Source organism: Nicotiana tabacum, chromosome 11 (assembly GCF_000715075.1).
Source record: "Nicotiana tabacum cultivar K326 chromosome 11, ASM71507v2, whole genome shotgun sequence".
Taxonomy (NCBI): domain Eukaryota; kingdom Viridiplantae; phylum Streptophyta; class Magnoliopsida; order Solanales; family Solanaceae; genus Nicotiana; species Nicotiana tabacum.
The window spans coordinates 137,820,297-137,842,440 of record NC_134090.1 but is presented as its reverse complement, the minus strand read 5'-3'; the positions used below and the strand labels follow the sequence as shown (position 1 = coordinate 137,842,440).

The following is a 22,144-nucleotide window of genomic DNA, read 5'->3' as shown; positions in this document are numbered from 1 at the left end:
GAAAAGGTGGATGACATGGCAGTTGATATTTTTACCTTTTCAAGACGTGTATTAAAGAATGCATAGAATACTAACCTTTGGTACAAGAACCAGGCTCTTGACTTGTCATTGAAAATTCCAATCCTCTTTTATCACCCATGTAATGCATCTACAGCTTCTATAATCATCATGCGTGTTTAACTGCAATGGTATTGATGTGAGTTAGACTTGGCCAGAAAATACTTTAGCTAATTTTACCTAAAGGTGATTTTCATAGCCAACTGATGGGGAATCAGGTTCTCAATTAGGCCTCAATAGCCCCAGCTTCACCCTGTTTCTTTCAAAATATTCCCTACTCAATGCTTTGGTAAAGATATCTACAATTTGTCCTTCTATATTGCAGAACTCCATACAGATCAGCCCTTTCTCCATATTATCTCTCAGAAAATAATGTCTCACATCAATGTGCTTGGTTCATTTGTGTTGAACTGGATTCTTAGTCATGTTGAGTGCTTTGGTGTTATCACATAGAAAAGGCACACAATCAGTAAATACCCCAAAATCTTTCAATTGTTGCTTAATCCATAGGAGTTAAGCACAGCAGGAGGTTGCAGCTACATATTCTGCTTCAGCTATTGAAAGAGCCACTGAGTTTTGCTTCCTTGTGCCCCAAGAGATGAGACATGATCCTATAAAGTGAGCCATTTTAGAAGTGTTTTTCCTGTACACAAGATAACTTGTATAGTCAGTATCAGCATACCCAATAAGGTTAAAACTATCATCTGAGGGGTAATACAGGACCAGGTCCTGTGTTCCCTTAAGGTATCTCAAATTCTTTTGGCAGCCTTCAAATGAGATTCATTGGGATTTGATTGAAACCTTCCACATAGCCCCACTCTGAAGACAATATCGGGTCTGCTGGCAGTGAGATAGAGAAGAGACCCAATAATGCCTCTATACATTGTTTGATTTATAGGAGATCCAGTTTCATCCATGTCCAGTCGATTAGCCGTAGCAATGGGAGTGTCTATCACTTTTGATACTTCCATATCAAATCTCTTCAACAGCTCATTGATGTATTTATGCTGACAAATGAATGTACCCTGTGTGGACTGCTTCACTTGAAGACCCAAGAAGAAATTCAGCTCCCCCATCATGCTCATTTCAAACTCACTTCCCATGAGTTTTGCAAATTCTTCACACAGAGAATCAGTTGTTGCCCCAAAAATGATATCATCAACATAAACCTGAACAATGAGCAGGTTCCTTCCCCGTTTCTTTAGGAACAAGGTGTTGTCAATTTTCCCTCTTGTAAAACCATTTTCTAAGAGGAACTTTGACAACCTTTCATACCAAGCTCGTGGAACCTGCTTCAACCCATACAATGCTTTGTCCAGTTTAAACACATATTCAGGGTGTTCATGACATTCAAATCCTGGAGGTTGCTTTACATAGACTTCTTCCTTAAGAAATCCATTCAGAAATGCGCTTTTGACATCCATTTTGGAACAAAGTGAATTCCATATGAGATACAAAAGCGATTACGATTCTAATAGCTTCTATGCGAGCAACCGTTTTATCATAATCAATCCCTTCATCCTGATTGTAACCTTGAACCACTAGCCTAGCCTTGTTCGTTGTAGTGTTTCCCTGTTCATCAAGCTTATTCCCGAATACCTACCAGGTTCCTATAATGGTTCGATCTGAGGGTCTAGGTACCAGGTGTCATACATTGTTCCTTTTAAACTGATGCAGCTTATCTTGCATGGCTATGATACAATCTGCATCTTTTAAGGTTTCCTCGATATTTTTGGATTCTATTTGAGAAAGAAAGGATGAGAAGGTAAGTGAATTTTTGGCTTTTGATCTGGTTTGCACTCCAGAATCTAGAGGGGTAATTATGTTGTTAAGAGGATGGGAGATTTTGTGTTTCCAGTCGGGCATTTGAGGTTTATTTAGAGACAAGCTGGGTATATCTGACTGGTTCCCTCGTATTCTTCTCTCAAGTACTTGTAGAGTACCCTGCACTGCATCAACCACTCTTTCTTCAACTTTGGTGGTTGTAATTGAGGTACCTGGTTCCCTTGAGAAAGAGGCAGCATTGTCTTCATTTGGCTCCTTTGCTTGGCTCATCATATTTACCTTTCCATTTGTCATGTCAATGACTTCACATAGAACCAGTAAGGGCTCTCCATCTTGATCATCTTTGGTACTTTACTCATAAGAGGGATAGGACTCGTCAAAAATTACATGAACAATTTCTTCAACACATTGAGTCCGCTTGTTGTATATCTTGTAAGCTCTGCTTTGAGAAGAGTACCCAGAAAAATTCCTTCATCACTCTTGGCATCAAACGTACCAAGTTGATCCTTTCCATTGTTGAGAACATAGCATTTGCACCCAGATGTTCTTAGGTGAGTCAGTTTAGGTTTTCTTCCATTCAACAACTCATAGGTAGTTTTGTTCAGAAGAGATCTGATCATGCACCTGTTCACCAAGTAGCAGGCAATGTTGATAGCTTCAACTCAGAAGTTCTTTGCAATCCCATTATCGATCATCATTGTTCTTGCCATTTCTTCAAGAGTTCTATTCTTCCTTTCTACAACTCCATTTTTTGGGGAGTTCTTGGAGTTTAGAAGTTGTGGGTAATGCCATTTTCATTACAGAACTCATCAAATTTGACATTGTCGAATTCTGTTCCATGATCTGATCTGATACATGCTACTCTAGACTCCATCTTCACCTGGATTTTCTTCACAAAGGCCACAAATACCTCAAAGGTTTCATCTTTTGTTCTGAGAAATAGAGTCCATGTGAATCAGGAGTAGTCATCCACTATCACAAAGATGTATCTTTTTCCTCACATGTTTTGCACTCTCATGAGGCCGCACAAATCCATATGAAGAAGATCGAGTGGCTTTGAGGTGCTGACATCCTTTTTAGGCTTAAAAGAGTACTTCACATACTTTCATCTAGCACAAGAATCACACACTTTCCGCACTTTAAACTTTGACATGGGCAGACAACGGACCAGGTCCTTCTGAATTAGTTTGTTCAAAAGAGAGAAGCTTGTGTGCCCTAATCTTCTGTGCCAGAGTTCAGCATCATCATCAACAGCTTTCAGACAACTCAGATCACCACTTTGTATATACTCGAAATCAGCAACATAGATGTTCTTGTATCTCTTGGCAACAAGTACCACTTCACTAGCTACCACATTAGTAACTGTACAAATCTTGGACAAGAACTCCACCTTGTTTCCTTTATTACAGATCTGAGAGACACTCAAGAGAATGTACTTAAGACCATTGACATATTACACACTCTCAATAGAGTGAGTGAGTGATTTCCCGACTTCTTCAACTCCAAGAATGTACCCCTTTTTCCCATTGTCGAAGGATACACTCCCTTCTTGCAGGGCTTTTAGTGAAAGGAAGTTCATGGTGTTCCCAGTCATGTGCTTTGAACATCCACTATCCATGAACCATTGTTGACTATTTCCTTTTATTGTTCCCTGCACAAGGAAATCAAGAGTTAGTTTTAGGAACCCAAACATGTTTGGGTCCCTTATAGTAGGCAAGAGGATGAATAAGAGCTCTTTTAGTCCATGCAGGTAATATGCATTTTTTGTGAGTGGCACCTGATCCCTTTTTAGAAGTTACATTTTCAGCAAACACTTTATTTTTCTGAATAGACTGGACCCTGGATTGGCAATTTTCCTTGAAATGTCCATTGTTCCCACAGTAGGTACACAGCCAGTTATCTGGTACAGTAACATACTTGCTATGGGAGCTGTAAGGGGTTTTCTCCCTTTGGAACCCTATTCCCTGCCTGTTTCCACTATTATTAGCATACATGGTAGTGATAGCTTCTGAGGACCAGGTCCACTTTAGGGACTTTTCAAGATCATTTTTTACTCTTTCCAGTTCAGTTTGGAGATGCTTGTTTTTCTTAGTTTCAACACATAGGCTAGTTCTCACAGCCTTCAACTCGTTTTTAAGCCTAATGTGTGCCTCACTAGATATATCTTTTCCTTTTGCAGAATTTCCAGGTTTAGACTCAGTTCCTAGTCCCTCTATTGTTTCCCTTAGGTCTGCAATCACTACTAAGAGATCATCTCTTTCTTCCTTAATCTCAGTCACTCTCTTCACTAAGGCCTCTTTTTCTTTACTGAAGTTCTCAATGGTTTCCTTATAGTCAACCGCTACAACCACTAAGTCATCTCTTTCATGTTCTATGTTAGCAATTTTTTCACTTAAAACTATTTTTCTTTCTCCAACTCACAAATGGTTTCCTTCAGATCAACTACACATACCACCAGATTATCTCTAGTTTGTTCAGATCCTCCTAGTTCTAAGGTCAAGGCATCCTTATCCTCCACTAGATTATGATAGGCATAAATCAATACATTAATTAAAGACATGAGTTTCTTAGGAGAGTAGAATTTCAGATTTCTTTGAACATCCCTGAAATCTACCTCACTGTTGTCATCGTCTTCATCATTATCTGGTTGGGCCATCAAAGCAAATATTGAATCATATTCATTTTCCTCACTTTCAACTGTCATCATGGAGTTGTCACCTACATCATTTTCATCTTCAGACTCACTAGAGGAGTCTCCCCATGCTGCAAGAGCCTGTTTCACCACATTATCAACAGATCTCTTTCTTTTGAATTGCTTGTTAGGAACCAGATTACTCTTGGCTAATTTCTCAGGATTGTAGTTGAGTGTTCTTGCTTCAAGAGAGGACAGTCTTTGATGAAGTGTCCTGGCTTTCCACACTTGTGGTAGAGATCATAGTTCTTTGGTTTGCTGGAGTTGCCTCTTTTAGTTACACCACCATTTCTTCAAACCATCTTTTGAAATCTTTTAGTGGGATAAGCCATATCACTATCTTCTTCACTTGAGTCATTGTTTTCAGCCTTGAGCACCAGGTTCTTCTCTTTCTTTGGCTCTCTTCTTTCACCGTCTTTCTTTATTTTCATCTCATATGTCTTCAGATTTCCAATCAGCTCATCCATGGTTAGAGTTTGTAAATCTTTAGCTTCAGTGATGGCATTCACCTTACCTCCCAAGAGCTAGGTAGAACACTGAGAAACTTCCTTACAAGCTTATTTCTAGGAATAATTTCTCCAAGTGAATGAAGCTCATTTATGATAGATGTGAATCTAGTGTGCATATCTTGTATAGACTCATCATCTTTCATTCTGAAAAACTCATATTCGGTGGTGAGCATGCCAATCTTGGATTATTTAACCTGAGTAGTTCTTTCATGTGCCATTTGCAATGCTTCTCATATTTCCTTGGCAGATTGACAGGCTAAGATTCTATTGTACTCATCAATTCCTATACCACATACCAAGATCTTCTTGGCACGAAAGTTCTTCTCAATAACTTTTCTGTCAATATTGCTATATTCTTTTCTAGTTTTTGGCACCATTGGTCCAGATTCTCTAAGCTTTTTCATAGGGACATGTAGACCATCACAAATGACGTCCCATAACTCTGAGTCTTCTGCCATTATGAAATCATGAATTCTTGTCTTCCACCACCCATAGTAATGCCCATTGAACCTGGGTGATCTATATGTAGATTGACCTTCGTCAAAATTTGGTGGAGCATCCATAAGGATCCTTCCTAGGTGTTAGCCTGATAAGAGGAACCCGCTCTGATACCAATTGATAGTTTATATGAGTCCACCAAACTATAGAGTATCAGGTCCTCTATGAGTTCCTACTAAGAATACTAATAAAACAGTAAGTAAATAAGACATGGAGTTTTACGTGGAAAAATCCCTGCTCAAAGGGATAAAAACAACGACCTACACTGGTAGGATTTCAACTTCACTATGAACAACTTTTAGATTACAACCTATGCATTCTAGTAATTAAACTCTTAATCCCTCACTACTCGTAATACACCTATTACAAGCCATTCTGCAATACACCTATTACAAAGACTTCAACTCATGACTAACTCTAATCACGATACAAACTCAAAGGGTTTATGGTTTTACAAAAGGGTTCCTAAGTAACGCTTCTAGCTAAGCAATTTAGGAATTACAATAAGAACAATAACAAAGTTACAACTCAACTAAGGACAACAAAATACTAGATTTAGGAACTAGTCTGTAGTAGCGTTTTACTTTGTTCTTCAGGCTCTTAAGAATTAAGTTCAACTGTTTGCAGAAGGCTTGAATGCTTGATGTGAATTCTCAAGTGTTCAAGTGATGTTTTGTTATAATGCTCTTGTTAATACACCTTTGATGACATCACTTGAATAATGTAAGCACTTGGCTGGTCAAAGGACAATTGACTACAAAACTGCTGCAATGTGTGCACTGTTTCTGTGGCAGTCACTTTTCAGCTGTGCATAGTTAACTTTCGTACTGCTGTCAGGGAAACAGAAGGGATCAGGTCCTTGTCTTGTTTCTCTATTTTCTACACATACAGCAGTTCACATTAGCTGGAGTCCTTGCTGGAATCCATTCATTAGCAATGTGTACCAAGTGTGTTAGGTTCCTATCTGGTTCTGACAACAAGTTTGTTAGATCATCAAAACATAAGGCAAAGACATTGAAAACCCATCACATGGTTGTTGAAAATCCAGGTAAGATGATTTTACTGAGAAAGTGGGGTTTTGTAGTTGAATTCTGAGAAATTTTGAAGAAGAATGATTTGTAAAAGTGAAAGGGAAAAGTGATGGGTAGTGAAAAAGTTTATAGGCGGCAAAATTCATATTACCTTGGAAACTGACAAAAATATTTGCCGAATCATGGAATAACACGTATTCGGTTCATTAAATGCAAGGAGACGTGCGTCCTTTAAAGTGTCAGAAACCATTCAGAAGCTTACCCGCTAAGGAAAGAGGTTTTATCTACTTTTCGGTAACACCAAAGCATTGTCACCAAAAAGTCGGGGTGACTAATGTCAGGTGGATGTTTGATGAGTTGACACGTAGAACTGAAGACATGTATGATATGAGCCAACAAATAGGTTGTACCAGATACAAATATATGACCGGTGTTGAATAAACTCTAAAGGCATTCGAACTGAGAGCGAAGATTTGAAAGGAAGACTTCGGTTGGAAAAGATAATATTTAATGAGTAGTCGTTTAAAAAAATCTTTGTGTTAATGATCAACCGTTATGCAGCCATCAAGAGAGTTTTATTCTCATTAAATGAGAGCTTGATTTGATGATCGTGTCTCCCTGAATAAAGCTATAAATAGGAGGATTTGTATCCATAGTTGGACACGAAATATTATGTACACACAAGCTAAATCCATTCTTATTCTATCAATCTACTTTTTTTTTTGCACTTGATATTGTTCTTACCATCGCTTCTGAAGAAGCTAAGTCTATAAGAAGGCTTGTATTTTTCTTCAGTTATTTTGATAATATTAGTCCTATTCTTTTTTTTTTCCTATATTCTTGGATCAAATTAATTCACGTGTCTATAAGCAACACTACAAAATTAATTGTAATGTTTTACGAGTAAACAATATCATGATTTGCTTCTATATCATGATTTCGTTGCTCTCTTAAGCCGAGGGTCTCTTGGAAACAGCCTCTCTGCCCCTCGAGGTAGGGGTAAGGTCTGCGTACATATTACCCTTCCCAGACCCCACTTGTGGGATTATACTGGGATGATGTTGTTGCTTCTATTGTCTCTAGACACAATCAGAGGTGGATCCAACATTTAAGCTCAATGGGTTCAACCTTTAAATTTATTAGCATTGAACGCATTATATTTTTAAAGCTATAAGTTCATATATATCTACTATTTCTTGCAATTTTACTAGATATTTATACATAAATTTATGCTCCACATCGAAAGTTATGGATTCAATTAAACACATCACCATAATGCTACATACGCCCCTAAACACAATATATATATATATTCGAGAAGCTGTAAGATAGGAAAAGAAATAAAAGCATAATAATTTTTTGTGCTCATTTAATATTAACTCGAGCTAGTGGCACATATTTGTTAGCATGGCTTGGGCTCGATCTCTAGGTAGAATTTGGAGGCAATGGAGTGTTTGAAATTATATTAGAGTTCAAAGGCAGAGCGTAGTTTTCTGAAACAATGCCAAGACCATAGAAGACATTGTCAACTTGAGCTCCCAACTTCCCATTTGTCCATTTCTCCAACCTCACTCTTATCACCTCTCAAACTCTCTCTCTTTCTCTCTCTCCCCTTTGAGCTTCCCATGCATTCCCATACAATTAATTCCATTCCCTTGAGATAATGTTGAAACCTTTTTCGCATGCCCAGCTTACAGCGTAAGCCATATTATTATTTCTCATTTGTAGCAGCCCTTTGTAAGGGCGCGCACCGATAAGTGTGCGCACCCCTACTCGTAGTCTATGCAATGTCGGCGGCTTACCGTTACAGCAACCACAACCGCCATCATAATTATCAGCACCGCCTTCTCCTCCTCATCCTGTTGCTCGCCGCGGCTGTCGTCTCTGCCTCCTCGGGAAGTTCCGAGGCGGAGATTCTCTTAAGGTTCAGTAAGTCCTTGTCGGAAAATGACGCATTTTCCAATTGGAATCCCAACGTACCACCTTGCGATAAAAAGACCGATAACAACAATTGGGAAAATGTTATTTGTGAAAATGGTTTCGTTTTCGGTTTGAGGTTGGAGAATAAGGGATTAAGTGGTACAATCGATGTGGAAGCTCTTAAGGAATTGGCCAATTTCAGAACCATTAGTCTCATTAACAATAATTTTGAAGGACCTTTGCCAATTATGAGTAAACTTGCGGGATTGAAAACTGCTTATTTTTCAAACAACAAATTTTCTGGCCAAATTGACAATAGTGTTTTTGAAGGGATGCATTGGTTAAAGAAGCTTCATATTGCTAATAATCAATTCACAGGAAAAGTACCCTCCATTTTTGGTCAATTGCCTAAGCTTACGGAATTGAGGCTAGAAAATAACAAATTTGAAGGTCAATTACCTGATTTTAATCAAGAGAGGATTATGGATATGAATTTCTCTAACAATTCTTTTGTGGGTCCAGTTCCTCGTGGCCTTTCTAGTCTCAAAGCTTCATCATTTGAAGGTAATTTTTTTGTTTTTTTGTACGTTGCGAAAACTTACATATACCTGATATTTACCAAACTCACAAAATGTGTGAATGTGTCCGTTAAATAAACTTAAATCATCTAGCTGACTGTGGCTAATTAACATGTAGTCTTACTTTAAAATGAATCTTAAGCTTAAATTATTTTTTTTGATGCAAAGTCAAGGTGTCTGATTTTTTCCTAAGTCCCAATACCGTGACTATCTTGTTCCTTCCTCTGTTTTCTTAATTAAACTGCCATAATTGTCATTGCATGCTCCAATGAGAATGAGAAGTAAATGCCATTTAGATTATGGAACTATATTTGGCAATTGTAAGTCCTTATGCTATAGTCGCATGTGCGGAGCTAGGAGGCCAGAAGTGGTTCATATTCGAACCTCTTTTGCCAAAAAATTACAATGTGAATATAAGGCCGAAAAACATTTATGTACTATATTAGATGTTGTATTCTGGTTTATTTGCGTATTTACTTTTTTTTTTTTTTTTTTGAATTCCCATTGTGAAAATCTTGTCTTCGGCACCGACTATAGGCATTTATGAATTCTTCCTTTACCACTCTTAAAATGTTAACTAATGCTTGTTTTACATCTCATGATCTTGTACCAACAAATTTCCTCTGATGAGCTAAATTAGAAAATATCCTCATTTTCATCCAAATGATGTTCTAATCAAATTATAATATCTTGGTTAAAGATATATGCGTGAAATTATATTTGATTCTCCTTTTTATTCCTTTAATAAAATAGGTAATGATCTTTGTGATGGGCCATTATCCAAATGTACAAGTGAACCAAAGATTGCTCTTTGGACAATTATATTGGTGGTTATCGCAGTGGCAGCAGCTATAGCTGCAATTATTGTTGTTATCGTCATCCTTCGCCAACGCAAGCAGACGCCTGAAACGGAAGCAAGATCAGTCGCAGCTAATAATTCACCCGGGGGCGCCACTCACCAAAAGACGCCCTCGGCAGATCTAGATAAGATGGAACAGGGCCAAGTACCGGGTCCTGACCGTTCTCCGGAGGGCGGAAAGAGACCTGAACAAGCTCAGAAAATTCAATTTTTGAAAGACGATACGGAGAAATTTGACTTGCCAGATTTGTTGAAGGCATCAGCTGAAATATTGGGAAGTGGAATATTTGGATCAACTTATAAAGCTGCACTTAGCACTGGACCTGTTATGGTTGTCAAAAGGTTTAGGCAAATGAATAATGTAGGCAAGGAAGATTTCCATGAGCATATGAGAAGGCTGGGCAGATTGAGCCATAAGAACTTGCTTCCTGTTGTCGCTTTCTATTATAGGAAGGAGGAAAAGCTTTTGGTTTCCGAATATGTCAACAATGTCAGCCTTGCAGTTCATCTTCACGGTACGTATGCTTATACTATTGTTTTTGCACTTTCTAAAGATCAATGTTATGATACGTTCTTGCGATATGACAAATGATTTAAGAAATCCTCACCTGAACCTCTGGAGTATTGATATATGAGCCTTCATTAGTTGGTCTCCATAAATTTACCTCTAGCATTGCAGGGGCACATTTATAAGGAATATTATAGGGCAGGTGAACTCATGCTCTCTTTGCAAAGTTAGATATTTTATGTACATATTTTTTAAAGTTCGTATAATATTAACTGTTTGCACTTATCACTCCCTAAGAAGGCTAAATGGTGCACCTGGTTGAAGGTTGGGTTATTTACTAAGAGAAATACGGATCAATTCCCACAAAATATAATTTTTCCTCCTTTTTTAATAGTGCACCCATGTATTAAAAATTCTAGATTCGCCTATGTAGCTAAGGTAGGTCAGGACATGAATCTATAGAGGAATATTCCAGTCACTTTTTTTAACTGATTCAAGCATATACCAAATTGGCCCTTGTAATATGTTGAATTATATGATCATCTCATCCAAAAAATGAATCTTTTAGACAAATCACACTTTTATTTACGTAATTATAATTACGAATTATCCCTCATATATGATTCTGATTCTTTTTCATTGGCCTTGAACGTGAAAATTCTTTCTTTGATTACGAGGGAATTAAGGTTAGGCTTGAATCAGGATTTTTGGCGCTCTGATATTTTGTTGAATCGTGTGACCATTTCATCTTAAAACTTAAACTTTAAGGGGAAAAAATATTTATTTATTTAATTATATCTTCAACATATATGTACGTGATAGTTGATTTCCTGAATATTTTTCAGGAAATAAATCGCGTGGGCAACCAGGCCTGGATTGGCCAGCTAGGTTAAAAATAGTGAAGGGAGTAGCCAAAGGACTATTATACCTCTACAACGAGCTTCCAAGCTTGACAGCACCCCACGGTCATCTCAAATCCTCCAACGTTCTTCTAAACGAATCCTACGAGCCACTGCTCACAGACTATGCCTTACTACCAGTTGTAAACCTAGAGCATGCTCAAGAACACATGATCGCATACAAATCACCCGAATTCAAGCACAGTGGCCGAATCACACGAAAAACTGACGTATGGACATTCGGAGTTTTAATACTCGAGATCTTAACGGGGAAATTCCCGTCTAATTTCTTGCAACAAGGCAAGGGGAGCGACACGGATTTGGCCACGTGGGTACGTTCAGTTGTTAACGAGGATTCATCGAACGTAGATGTATTCGAAAAGGACATGAGAGGAACAAGGAATTCGGAGGGGGAAATGATGAAGTTATTGAACATAGGATTGAGTTGTTGTGAGCTTGATATGGATAAGAGGTTTGATATGAAAGAAGCAATGGAGAGAATTGAGGAAGTAAAAGAGAGAGAAGGAGATGATGATTTTTACTCTTCTTATGCAAGTGAAGCTGATATGCGATCCTCAAGAGGATTATCTGATGACTTTTCTCAAGTCTCATTGAACATTTGAAGTGTAACGCTAAGGCATTTTAATTTGTTCAACTCATGATCATCATAAAGGGATTGGACTTTATTTTTGTTTGATGCATGATTGGGGGTATAAGGTTGATTTTTTATGGGAGCAAAATAAATAAATTAAAAAAAAAGTGATAGAAAAAGTACTTCACTGCTTTTTTGTGATTTAATTTAAGCAAGCAAATATGTAAATTATCCTTGATTAATCTAGTTTAGCTAGTTGCTTTTTCATTTCTTTTTTTGGGAAATTTCATCAGGCTTATTATATTTTGGGGTGCTCCGCATAGCCATTTAAAAATTTTTATACTCACAAGAAAACATTGGGGAGGATTTCTCTTTCTAATTATAGCTTGTTTGCTTCATAATGATGACAGAAATCTGCAGAAATTTGACCATTTGGTTAGGAGAAGAGAAACGAAGAGTTGAAAAAATAAGAAGTTACCGCATTGGTTGCAAATCTATACGTGTGATTTGGCATTAATTTTTAAACTTTATCAAAGATTTAAAATACGAGATGGGTCAGGATCAGCTCTAGTAGAGATTGCTCTAGTAATTTTCAATTGAGTCTCTGATTACTGCCACGTGTACTTTATCATTACCATTTTAAGAGCATAGCTTGCATTTAGCCCATCTATGTCGGAAAAGCTACAAAAAAAACAAGAGAAAGGAATTAAGTTATGCAAATGAACATAAACGAGAGGAAGAGTAATGTTTTTCTTTGAGAAATATTTTGTTTTGCATTTCTTTCCACAATCTACTGCAGTTATAAAAGATATGGAAAAAGGCTAAGTTTTAAATTTGAACGCATGGAAGTTCACTGGCGGAGTAAGTGATGTCACTACTAGAAATTCGGTAAAAAGCGATCACATATAGCGACCAATGTTGATCGCTTATCTCAATATACCGATCAAAACGCGTCCAAACAGGCTTAGTCGCTATTTTGGTGGTCTTTTTACCTTAGCGATCAAAGTTGGTCGCTAAGGTAAAAGGACCAAATGTTCAGTGTAAACAAAATACCGACCAACTTTGATTGGTATAATATTTTAATAATATAAATTTAGCGACCGACGTTGGTCTGTATATTTAAATTACGATATTTTCATAATTATTATAATTCAAAAATTAGCGACCAACGTTGGTCTATAAATTAAAATATATATTATTTTAAAAAATATATATTTAACAATCTGGATTCATAAGCAATTTTGGTCACTTATTTTTAATTTTTTATTTTTTTTTATACATAAGGGACCAAACTTGGTCACTAATTTCCAGGATTTTTTTTTAATAAAATCTGGGTTCATTAGCGACCAACCTTGGTCGCCAATTTTTTATTTTTAATTTTTTTAAGATATAAGCGACCAACCTTGGTCGCTAATTGCCAGAATTTTTTTTTTAATAGGTAAGCGACCAACTTTGGTCGCTTTTCTGGGTAATAATTTCGGCATAAAATGCCTGTTTTGGCAGCTACACCACCTGCCAGCATACCAAAATCCCTAAATAACAATATAATTCAATTCATAAACTACAATTTCAATACCAAAATCTCCACAACAACAACAACATAACAACAAACAACAACAACAACAACAACAACACAACAACAACACAATTCAAAAAACACATTAAAACCAACAAATTAAAGTTCAATAGAACTAACAAATTAAACTAACAAAACTAAGTTAACACTTATTACAACTAATTCAAAACCGGTTCTATTTGTATAGTTCAAAGTATATAAAATTCAAGGAGTGTTTTGTACAACATCATTATCATCATCGTCTGATGAATTTTCATGAACAAGACGGTATAGAGAAGGGTCTACTTGTCGAGAACGGGAAGAACGATCACGGGGAGGACGGGAGGAACAAGCACGGGGAGGATAGAAGGAACTCTCACGTTCAAGTTGAGCCACTAGAGATGACTCACGAGATCGGGGAATCGGAAAAGCTCCAGAAGCTATGAGAGTTTTGAGCTGAGCTTGCATGCCATGGTACTGAGCTTGCATGCCAATGTAGTGAGCATCTCTAAGCTTTTCTCTTTCCTTGGCCGCTTCTGGCTCGGATGTGAGCTTTGTCACAGTCTCCCGCATATTGGAAAGGCTCTCCCCATCAAATTGCTCGCCTTGCGAGGAAGTCCCTATTCCTTGCATTCCACACTTATACCGATGGAATTTCTTAGTAGGAAACTCGTATACCTTCCCCCATTTTGGACCGCCAGCAGCCTCCATCCATATTCTTTCAGCATCATCGTCCGAAGGTTGGATTGGCTCGCCTGACTCATTAGGTGACTGACTGCATATGAATTCCTCCATGTCAGCTATGAAGCGACCCTATAAGAAAAATTACATTGAATTAGTATTTCAAAATTTATATAAAAGTAAATCAAAATACTTAATGAAAAGTGAAAACTTACATGTATAGTCGAGGCTCGGCCCTCGACCCACCTTTCTTGATCCGCCTCTTTCTTCTTCTTTACAATATGAGTCTCCTTGAATAGCTCATCTTGGCTCATTGGACGCCCCAACTTCTTTTCCTGAAAACTTATAAATTTTAGTTAGTAAACAGAATAGATATACTTTGAAAATTAAAATAAATTAAGCAATTACGTACTAATCTTCTTTTTATTGTCCCTAGGCTGATCGCACCTCCAGTGTGCAAGGAGTCTCCCTTCTCAGATGCGCGAGCTTTCTTTCCTTTGTCGTTTTTCTCTAAGAACTTTGCGGTAAGCCATTGCCGTTGCAAATCCTCCCATAAATTTTGAAGCAACCAGTCAGGCTTCTGGTTCAACTTTCTAGCTTTGGAGAAACTATGCGACAACCACTTGCGAGCTTTGTGATGAAAATTTGCAACCACTTCCGCGGTATAGCGGTGTTCCCATACACACTTGCTCTGTATTTCAAAGTTAAATATTATATGGAAATATCATAAATATAAATAATTATACTGCTTAAAAGAACATTTATACCTTAAATTGATTGAAAATTTGCTCCTTCAGCGAGAATGATAATTCACTCCAAGTCGTATAAGGGCCATCATAAAGCTTTCTAGTAGCTTTGGTGATTATCCTCGTAGTAATATTACTCAGGATGAACCTGCAATTTAACCAAAAAAACACATTAATATCTTAGTACAAATTGTACAAAACAATAAACATAAAAATAACAAATAACTCTTACCCATCACCCTCAGAGACTATGATGATCCTACCATATTGATCATAATACGCCTCCTCCTCATCATCAGCATCACCGTCCGAAGCATGTATATCAGAGGCATGTGTGGAAGGTGTAGGGGGTCAGAGCTACTATCTCGCAGGCGAAGGCCTGAAATAGATGGAGTCACTGATGAAGATGGTTGTGATCCCTGTGACTGCGACATAGCTGGATGGACCGCAAGTGGCTTTGATACTGATGGTTGTGACACAGATGGATGTGATCCATGTGGATGTGACATGGATGGATGCGATCTATGCGATGCAGATGGCTGCGATCCACGTGGTCGTGAGGCAGCTGGACTGTATGCCGGACGTATAGTCCTATGGCCTTGTGATGAAAGACCTGGTGTCTGCATGAAGGTGTAGAGCTCGTGATGCTGTGGTAGCTCAGAATAGCCTTGGGTGGAGGATAAGACATATGCATAGGCATCTCTGAAGAGGGTGGAAAAGATGGAGTATTATCTTCTACCCTCCTCTTTCCCTTCCTAGCCTTTTCTCGACCCCGAGAACTAGTGAGTCATTGTTACCTCGGCCCTTGCCTGTCATCTGCATAATATAATATATATTTAGATTGAAACATATAAGAAACTAGCTATAAAATGAGAGTTATTAAAGAAACCAACTTTTTAAAGCTCATCGATGTATTGTTCTGCGTCCGAGAATTCTTCTTCCTCACTAGTTTGAGCTTGATCAATTGATTCTTCTTCCTCATTTTCTAATTGTTACTTCATTTATATCAACTTCTTCCAATATGTGTTCAGGATGTTTCAAATCATTTTTTAAAAGTTCGTCCACTACTTGGTGAACATTGAAGATACCGTTTTGATATACAATATCTAACACATTCTCGACTTCCACCCTACCTACAGGCTTTGTCACGATCCAAAATCTTCTAAGGGTCATGATGGCGTCGGACACCACTGTCAGGCAAGCCAACCATAAATACTTAATTTAAGTCTTATTTTAATAATTTTGAAAACTGTAATTTTCCTTCAATTCAACTAGTAAAAGATAATCTTTATAAAATAAATAAAAGAATGTTTAGAAGTAAATACAAAATACCTCATAATCATCCCAGAACCCGGTGTCACAAGTGCATGAGCGGTTTCTAGAAAATAAGGTAATACAACAACTGTCTGAAATACAATTTGGATAGAAAAAGAAAATACAGTACAATACTCTGAAGGAGACTCTGCTGGTTGCGGGTCGTCTCGAGAGATGCAGCTCACCTAAGTCTCCGTATCAACCATACCGTTGCGCCCAACGAGGCCACTAGACATACATATGCATGTGCAACAAAAATGCACGGCAAGTATAGCATGAGTACAAAAACAACGTGTACCCAGTAAGTATCCTGTGTAACCTCGAAGAAGTAGTGACGAGAGGTCGACTTCGACACTTACTAGTGGTCCAATAATAATATTTTAAGAATGTGAATAATTATGGTTTTTATAGGGCAAATGTAAACTAATAAATCCAAAAAATTCCTTTTTAATAATAATAGATTTCCAAATATTTATATTTCATCATTTTTATCAATTTATCTCAGGCCAAGGAAGGCAAATATTAACATCCATAATTCTCAAGGCAAGCAATACAAGTATGCGCAAATCATGCCGAGGTCGTACAGCCCGATCCAACAATTATTTAAATTGTGCACTGCCAGAAGGTCGAATGGCACGAACCATAGATGCATTTATTACCCCGCTCGCGAATCATACATTCGATACAGTCAAATATAAATAAATAATTACCCTGCTCACGAATCATACATGCGACACAGGTACACATAGAAACACACATTCAAACAGTCGATCAAGACTTCATCACGAAAACAATTATTCAAAGAAAAGACAATTCTCTTTTAACGATTTAAGAAAAATGAAGTTTAACCTTTTTAGAAATTCATTTACTAATTCGATATGATTTAAGCAACTTAAGTTGTCAATAAGATTACAAATATTTCAGGTATAACATGCTTTTGGGTCCTAGACTATCCGGACTTAAACATAATAGTAGCTACGCACGGACTCTCGTCACCTCGTGCATACGTAGACCCCACAAATAGAAGCACATAACCAGTTATATCACCTATGGTGACAATTCTCTCTTACAAGGTTAGAAAGGAGACTTACCTCGCTCCGAAGTACCAAAACCGGCATTCCACGCCCTTCTGAAGACTCAAATCGATGCACAATGCTCCAAAACTAGCCAAAAATTATGTAAACCCATTAATATATGCTCAAACACTCATAACAATTCAATTTATATCAATTCCCAACTCTGCTCGAAAAGTCAATAAAAATTACCCTCGGGACCACGTGCCCGGATTCCGAAAATTATAGAAATTAAATATTACCCATAACTAATATGGTCTATATCCAGAAATTCATCCAATTTCGTCCATGAATCGACCCTCAAATCAAGGATTTACCACTTTTCAACTTTGTGGCTCAAAATCCCAATTTCTACAATCCAAACACGGATAAAAATAGAAACTGTGACGACCCGGCCGGTCGTCTCATGAGTTATCGCTCCGTTTTCCCCCATTTTAGCTTCTTTATGTATCGGTATCCGTATTTTTGTGGTATCGGGTTGGTCGGATCGAGTCCGGAATGAGTTTGGTAAGTTTGAGACACTTAGTCTCTTTTAAGAAGGCTTAAGTTGGAAAAGTCAATCGGATGTTGGCTTATGTGTTAGAAGACTCGGAAGTGAGTTCTGATGGTTCGGTTAGCTCCGGAAGGTGATTTGTGACTTAGGAACGTAATCGGAATGGGTTTTGGAGGTCCGAAGTAGAATTAGGCTTGAATTGGCGAAGTCGATATTTTGGTGATTTTCGATTGGCAGACGAGATTTTGAGATAGGGGTTGGAATGGAATTCTGAGAGTTGCAGTAGCTTCATTGTGTCATTTGGGATGTTTGTGTAAAATTTTAGGTCATTCGGACATGGTTTGGTTGGGTTTTTTATCAAAAGAGTATTTCGGAGGATTTTAGAAACTTAGGCTTGAATCCGATGTGTTTTGGGTGATTTGATGTTGTTTGAGGTGTTTTGATGATTGGAACAAGTTTGAATAAGGTATTGGGTTATGTGTGTGCTTTTGTTTGAGGTCCCGGGGGGCCTCGAGGTGATTTCGGATGGTTAACGGAAAGATTTGAAACTTGGGAGATTGTAGAAAATTTGCTGCTTCTGGTGTTTTCGCACCTGCGGTTTGGGGGCCACAGGTGCGGCGCCGCATATGCGAGAGAGAAACCGCAGAAGCGGTTTTGAAGGGGGTTGTCAGGAAAATGCGGTTATGGGGGCCGCATCTGCGGAACTGCAAATGCGGAAGAAGGATCGCAGATGCGGCAGTGGCCAGTTTAGTGATTTCCGCAGAAGCGGAGTGTTAACCGCAAATGCGGTACCGCAGAAGCGGATTTTGGACTGCAGATGCGGGTATGCCTAGGCAGAACATATAAGTTATACCATTTCGCAAATTGGGTTATTTCACCATTTTTGGACCTCGGCTTGGGAACTTTTGGACGATTTTGAAGGGAGATTTCAAGGGAACTTCGTTAAGGTAAGGATTTTGGACCTAAAACACACTTCTATGGTAATATTTCATGGATTAAGACTGAAATTAAATGGCTAAAAATAGAGGGTTAGGGCTTGAGTCTAAGAGGGCTTTAAATGGGGATTTAAGGGGTCATTTGGACTCCAATTTTGATGTTGTTGATATGTATGAACCCGTGGGGAGATATGGAACCCGTTGTTGTGAAAATTTCTGAATTTCGAGAAGTGGGCCCGGGGCTCGGGTTTTGGCCAATTTCAGGATTTTTGGTATTTTTCGATTGTTTTCGCTTGGGCTTTGTTCCCTTAGCATATTGTGACGTATTCATTCTGATTTTTTGATATATTCAACGCACGTGGAGGCCAATTCGAGGGACAAAGGCATCGGTTCGAGGTGAGTAATGATTGTAAATGATGCTATGAGGGTTTGAAAACCCGGATTGCACATCGTAGTGCTATATTGAGGTGAGACACATGCTTGATGACGAGTGTGGGGTCGTGCACTATTGGGGATTGTGACTTGGTTCGTCCCGATTGATGATTTTACCGCGTAGTTGACTGAAACTTATTTGCTATCATTATGATTTGGGCTGATTGCCATATTTGGACTTCGTGCCAACTATTTAAACCTTTCGGGGATTTTTATTACTATTTCCTCAATGTTTGACTTATTACTTAAACTCAGTCATGTTATTTTCTACTGTTTTACTACTCAGCCATTTTTACTCAGTTTTGAGACTTAAATGATATTTTTAAATGATATTTTGGGCTGAGAAATACTGTTTTACTATTGCCCGAGGGGCTTTTGATGATTTTTGGACTGAGTAAGGCCGAAGGCCTAGTTGTGAGGATACATTGATACTGATATGAGGCCGAGGGCCTGAGAATCATATATACGCCACGAGGTGGCTTGATTGATATGAGGCCGAGGGCCTAGATTTGATGCCACGAGATGGTTTGATATTTCACTTGGACCGTAAGGGGCCCCTCCCGGAGTCTGTACACCCCTAGTGAGTGCGGGTACCCATTGTGATATGAGATTGAGCCCGATGGGCTGATATTGTTCTGAGATTGACTGAGGGGCTGATACTGTTCTGAGATGTTGCCCGAGGGGCGGATTCGTTGATACTAAACCCGAGGGGCGAACTTCTATTTGTTTATTTACCTGTCAATTACTTGTTTTACTTGTTGAAAAGGGATTTTACTTGACTCTTCACTGTTTTACTGTTTTAAGTGATTTTTACTGCTTCAGTATAGAATGCCTTGTGTTTGTGTTTTACGTATTTTCTTACTTTCAGTCGTTATTTACATTTGTTACTCACTGAGTTGGAGTACTCACTTTACTCCATGCACCCTGTGTGCAGATTCAGGCGTAGCTGGTACCGCTCCTGAGTGCTGATTCCTCCAGTTCCAGGCGGTTTTCGGAGACTACGAGGTAGCTGTTGACATCCGCAGCCCCGTATCTCTACTTTTTTACCATTTATGTTCCCTTTCAAACACTTGTAGTAGTTTATGACTTTAGCAGACTAGCATTATGGTTTAGAGATGCTCGTGACTTGTGAAACCCCGGTTAGGGCTGTGTCGGGTTGGACTTTCCGCATTGTTATCGATATTTCTGCTATTTAGTATTGTTTAAATCATGTTTAGACTATTTTCATGTTGATTAACTGCTTTAAAAGTTGAGTTGGGTTGAACTGGCTGACCTTGTCTTTATGAGAGGTGTCATCACGACCGGGTTCGGGGTTAGGGTCGTGACAAGTTGGTATCAGAGCCTAGGTTACATAGGAATCACGAGTCATGAGCAGGTTTAGTAGAGTCTCGCGGATCGATATGGAGACATCTGTATTTATCCTCGAAAGGCTGCAGAACCTTTAGGAAAACTTCACATTCTTGAAATTCTTGTCGTGCGAACTTGTTGATCCGGGTACTAAACTTCTGTTATTCCATTCTCTCATAGATGGTGAGGACACCCGCTACCGGGAAGGGTGGATGACCACCAATGCCACCAGCTGAGACCACCAGAGGCCGAGGACGTGATCGTGGTCATGGCAGAGGCAGAGCAGCGAGGGCAGCACCTGTTGATCCACCATCTACCCCAGCTCAGAATCAGGCTCCAGCTGTGGATGCTCCAGCAGTATCAGTTCAGACACCAACTGTGCTCATCATGATTTCGGGTCTTCAGGAGGCCTTGGCATAGATCTTATCAGTTTGCACTGGCCTGGATCAAGCGGTTTCAACCACTACAGCTTCAACTACTTCAAAGGCCGGGGGAGGCAATCAGACTCCCGCCGCTCGTACACTTGAGCAGGTAGTGCAGGGACTTCAGACGTTGGGGGCGCATCCATCCCAGCCAGTCGCAGTTGCTCAGGACTATGTGGTTTCTGTAATGCCGGAGGATGAGCAGCGTAGATTGGAGAGGTTTGGTAGATTACAGCCTTCGACCTTTAGTGGCGTAGAGGGCGAGGATGCCCAGGGCTTTTTGGATAAGTGTCAGAGGATGCTTCATACTACCGGTATTCTAGAGACCAGCAGGGTCGCTTTTACCACCTATCAGTTTTCAGGAGCTGCTTTTACTTGGTGGGAGGATTTTGAGAGGCGTAGGCCTGTTGGTGCAGCACCCCTTACCTAGCAGCAGTTCTCCGTTCTCTTCCTGGAGAAGTACGTGCCACAATCCCGTAGAGAGGAGCTGCGTAGGCAGTTTGAGTGGTTGTGACAGGGGAATATGACTGTGTCATAGTATGAGTTGAGGTTTTCTGAGTTGTCTCATCATTCCATCTGGATGGTTCCGACAGATCGAGAGAGGATCAGGAGATTTGTTGATGGTCTTACTTACCACCTTCGTATTCTTATGACTAGAGAGATGGTGACTGGTGCTACATTCGAGGAGGTTGTTGATATCGCCCGTGAGATTGAGATTGTTCGCCGTCAGTAGCGAGAGGAGAGGGAGGCCAAGAGGCCTCAAGGATCTGGCAGATATTATGGTGCTCCTTCGAGGGGCCAGTTCCAGCACAGCAGAGGTCGTTCATTCAGGCCTGCTCAGTCAGCTCGCCCAGGTTATCGGGGGCATCTTCGGGTCATGGTTATCATGGATCTCAGCAGGGCCAGTCCTCACTCAGCGCCCTTCCAGCTCAGAGTTCATCTCATGCCCTATCGGTTCAAGGTTATTCTATGTCGAGTGCATCAGCTAGTCCGATGCGAGGGGTTCCCTTCAGTCCCCTTCTCCAGCACCTGGGAGTTGCTTTGAGTGTGGAGAGTTTGGGCACATGTGGAGACAGTGTCCTCGTCGGGGTGCTAGTTTGTCCTAGCAAAGGGGTCAGTCTTCGGCTTTAGTGCCAGTTTCTTCACCACCACCCGCTCTGCTAGCTAGGAGTGGGGGTCAGTCAGCCAGGGGTCGCCCCAGAGGGGGAGGTCGATCAG

The 22,144-nt window shown here is 39.4% G+C and overlaps 1 protein-coding gene across 1 annotated transcript; it reads left to right on the top strand.

Moving 5' to 3' along the window:
* Window positions 1–8,157: 8,157 nt before the first annotated feature.
* Window positions 8,158–12,195, top strand: LOC107799568 (pollen receptor-like kinase 2). Its single transcript, XM_016622693.2, has 3 exons — window positions 8,158–9,056; window positions 9,824–10,444; window positions 11,283–12,195. The coding sequence occupies exons 1-3, from the start codon at window positions 8,360–8,362 to the stop codon at window positions 11,957–11,959; spliced, it is 1,995 nt and encodes a 664-aa protein (XP_016478179.2). The 5' UTR covers window positions 8,158–8,359; the 3' UTR covers window positions 11,960–12,195.
* The last annotated feature ends 9,949 nt before the right edge of the window (window positions 12,196–22,144 follow it).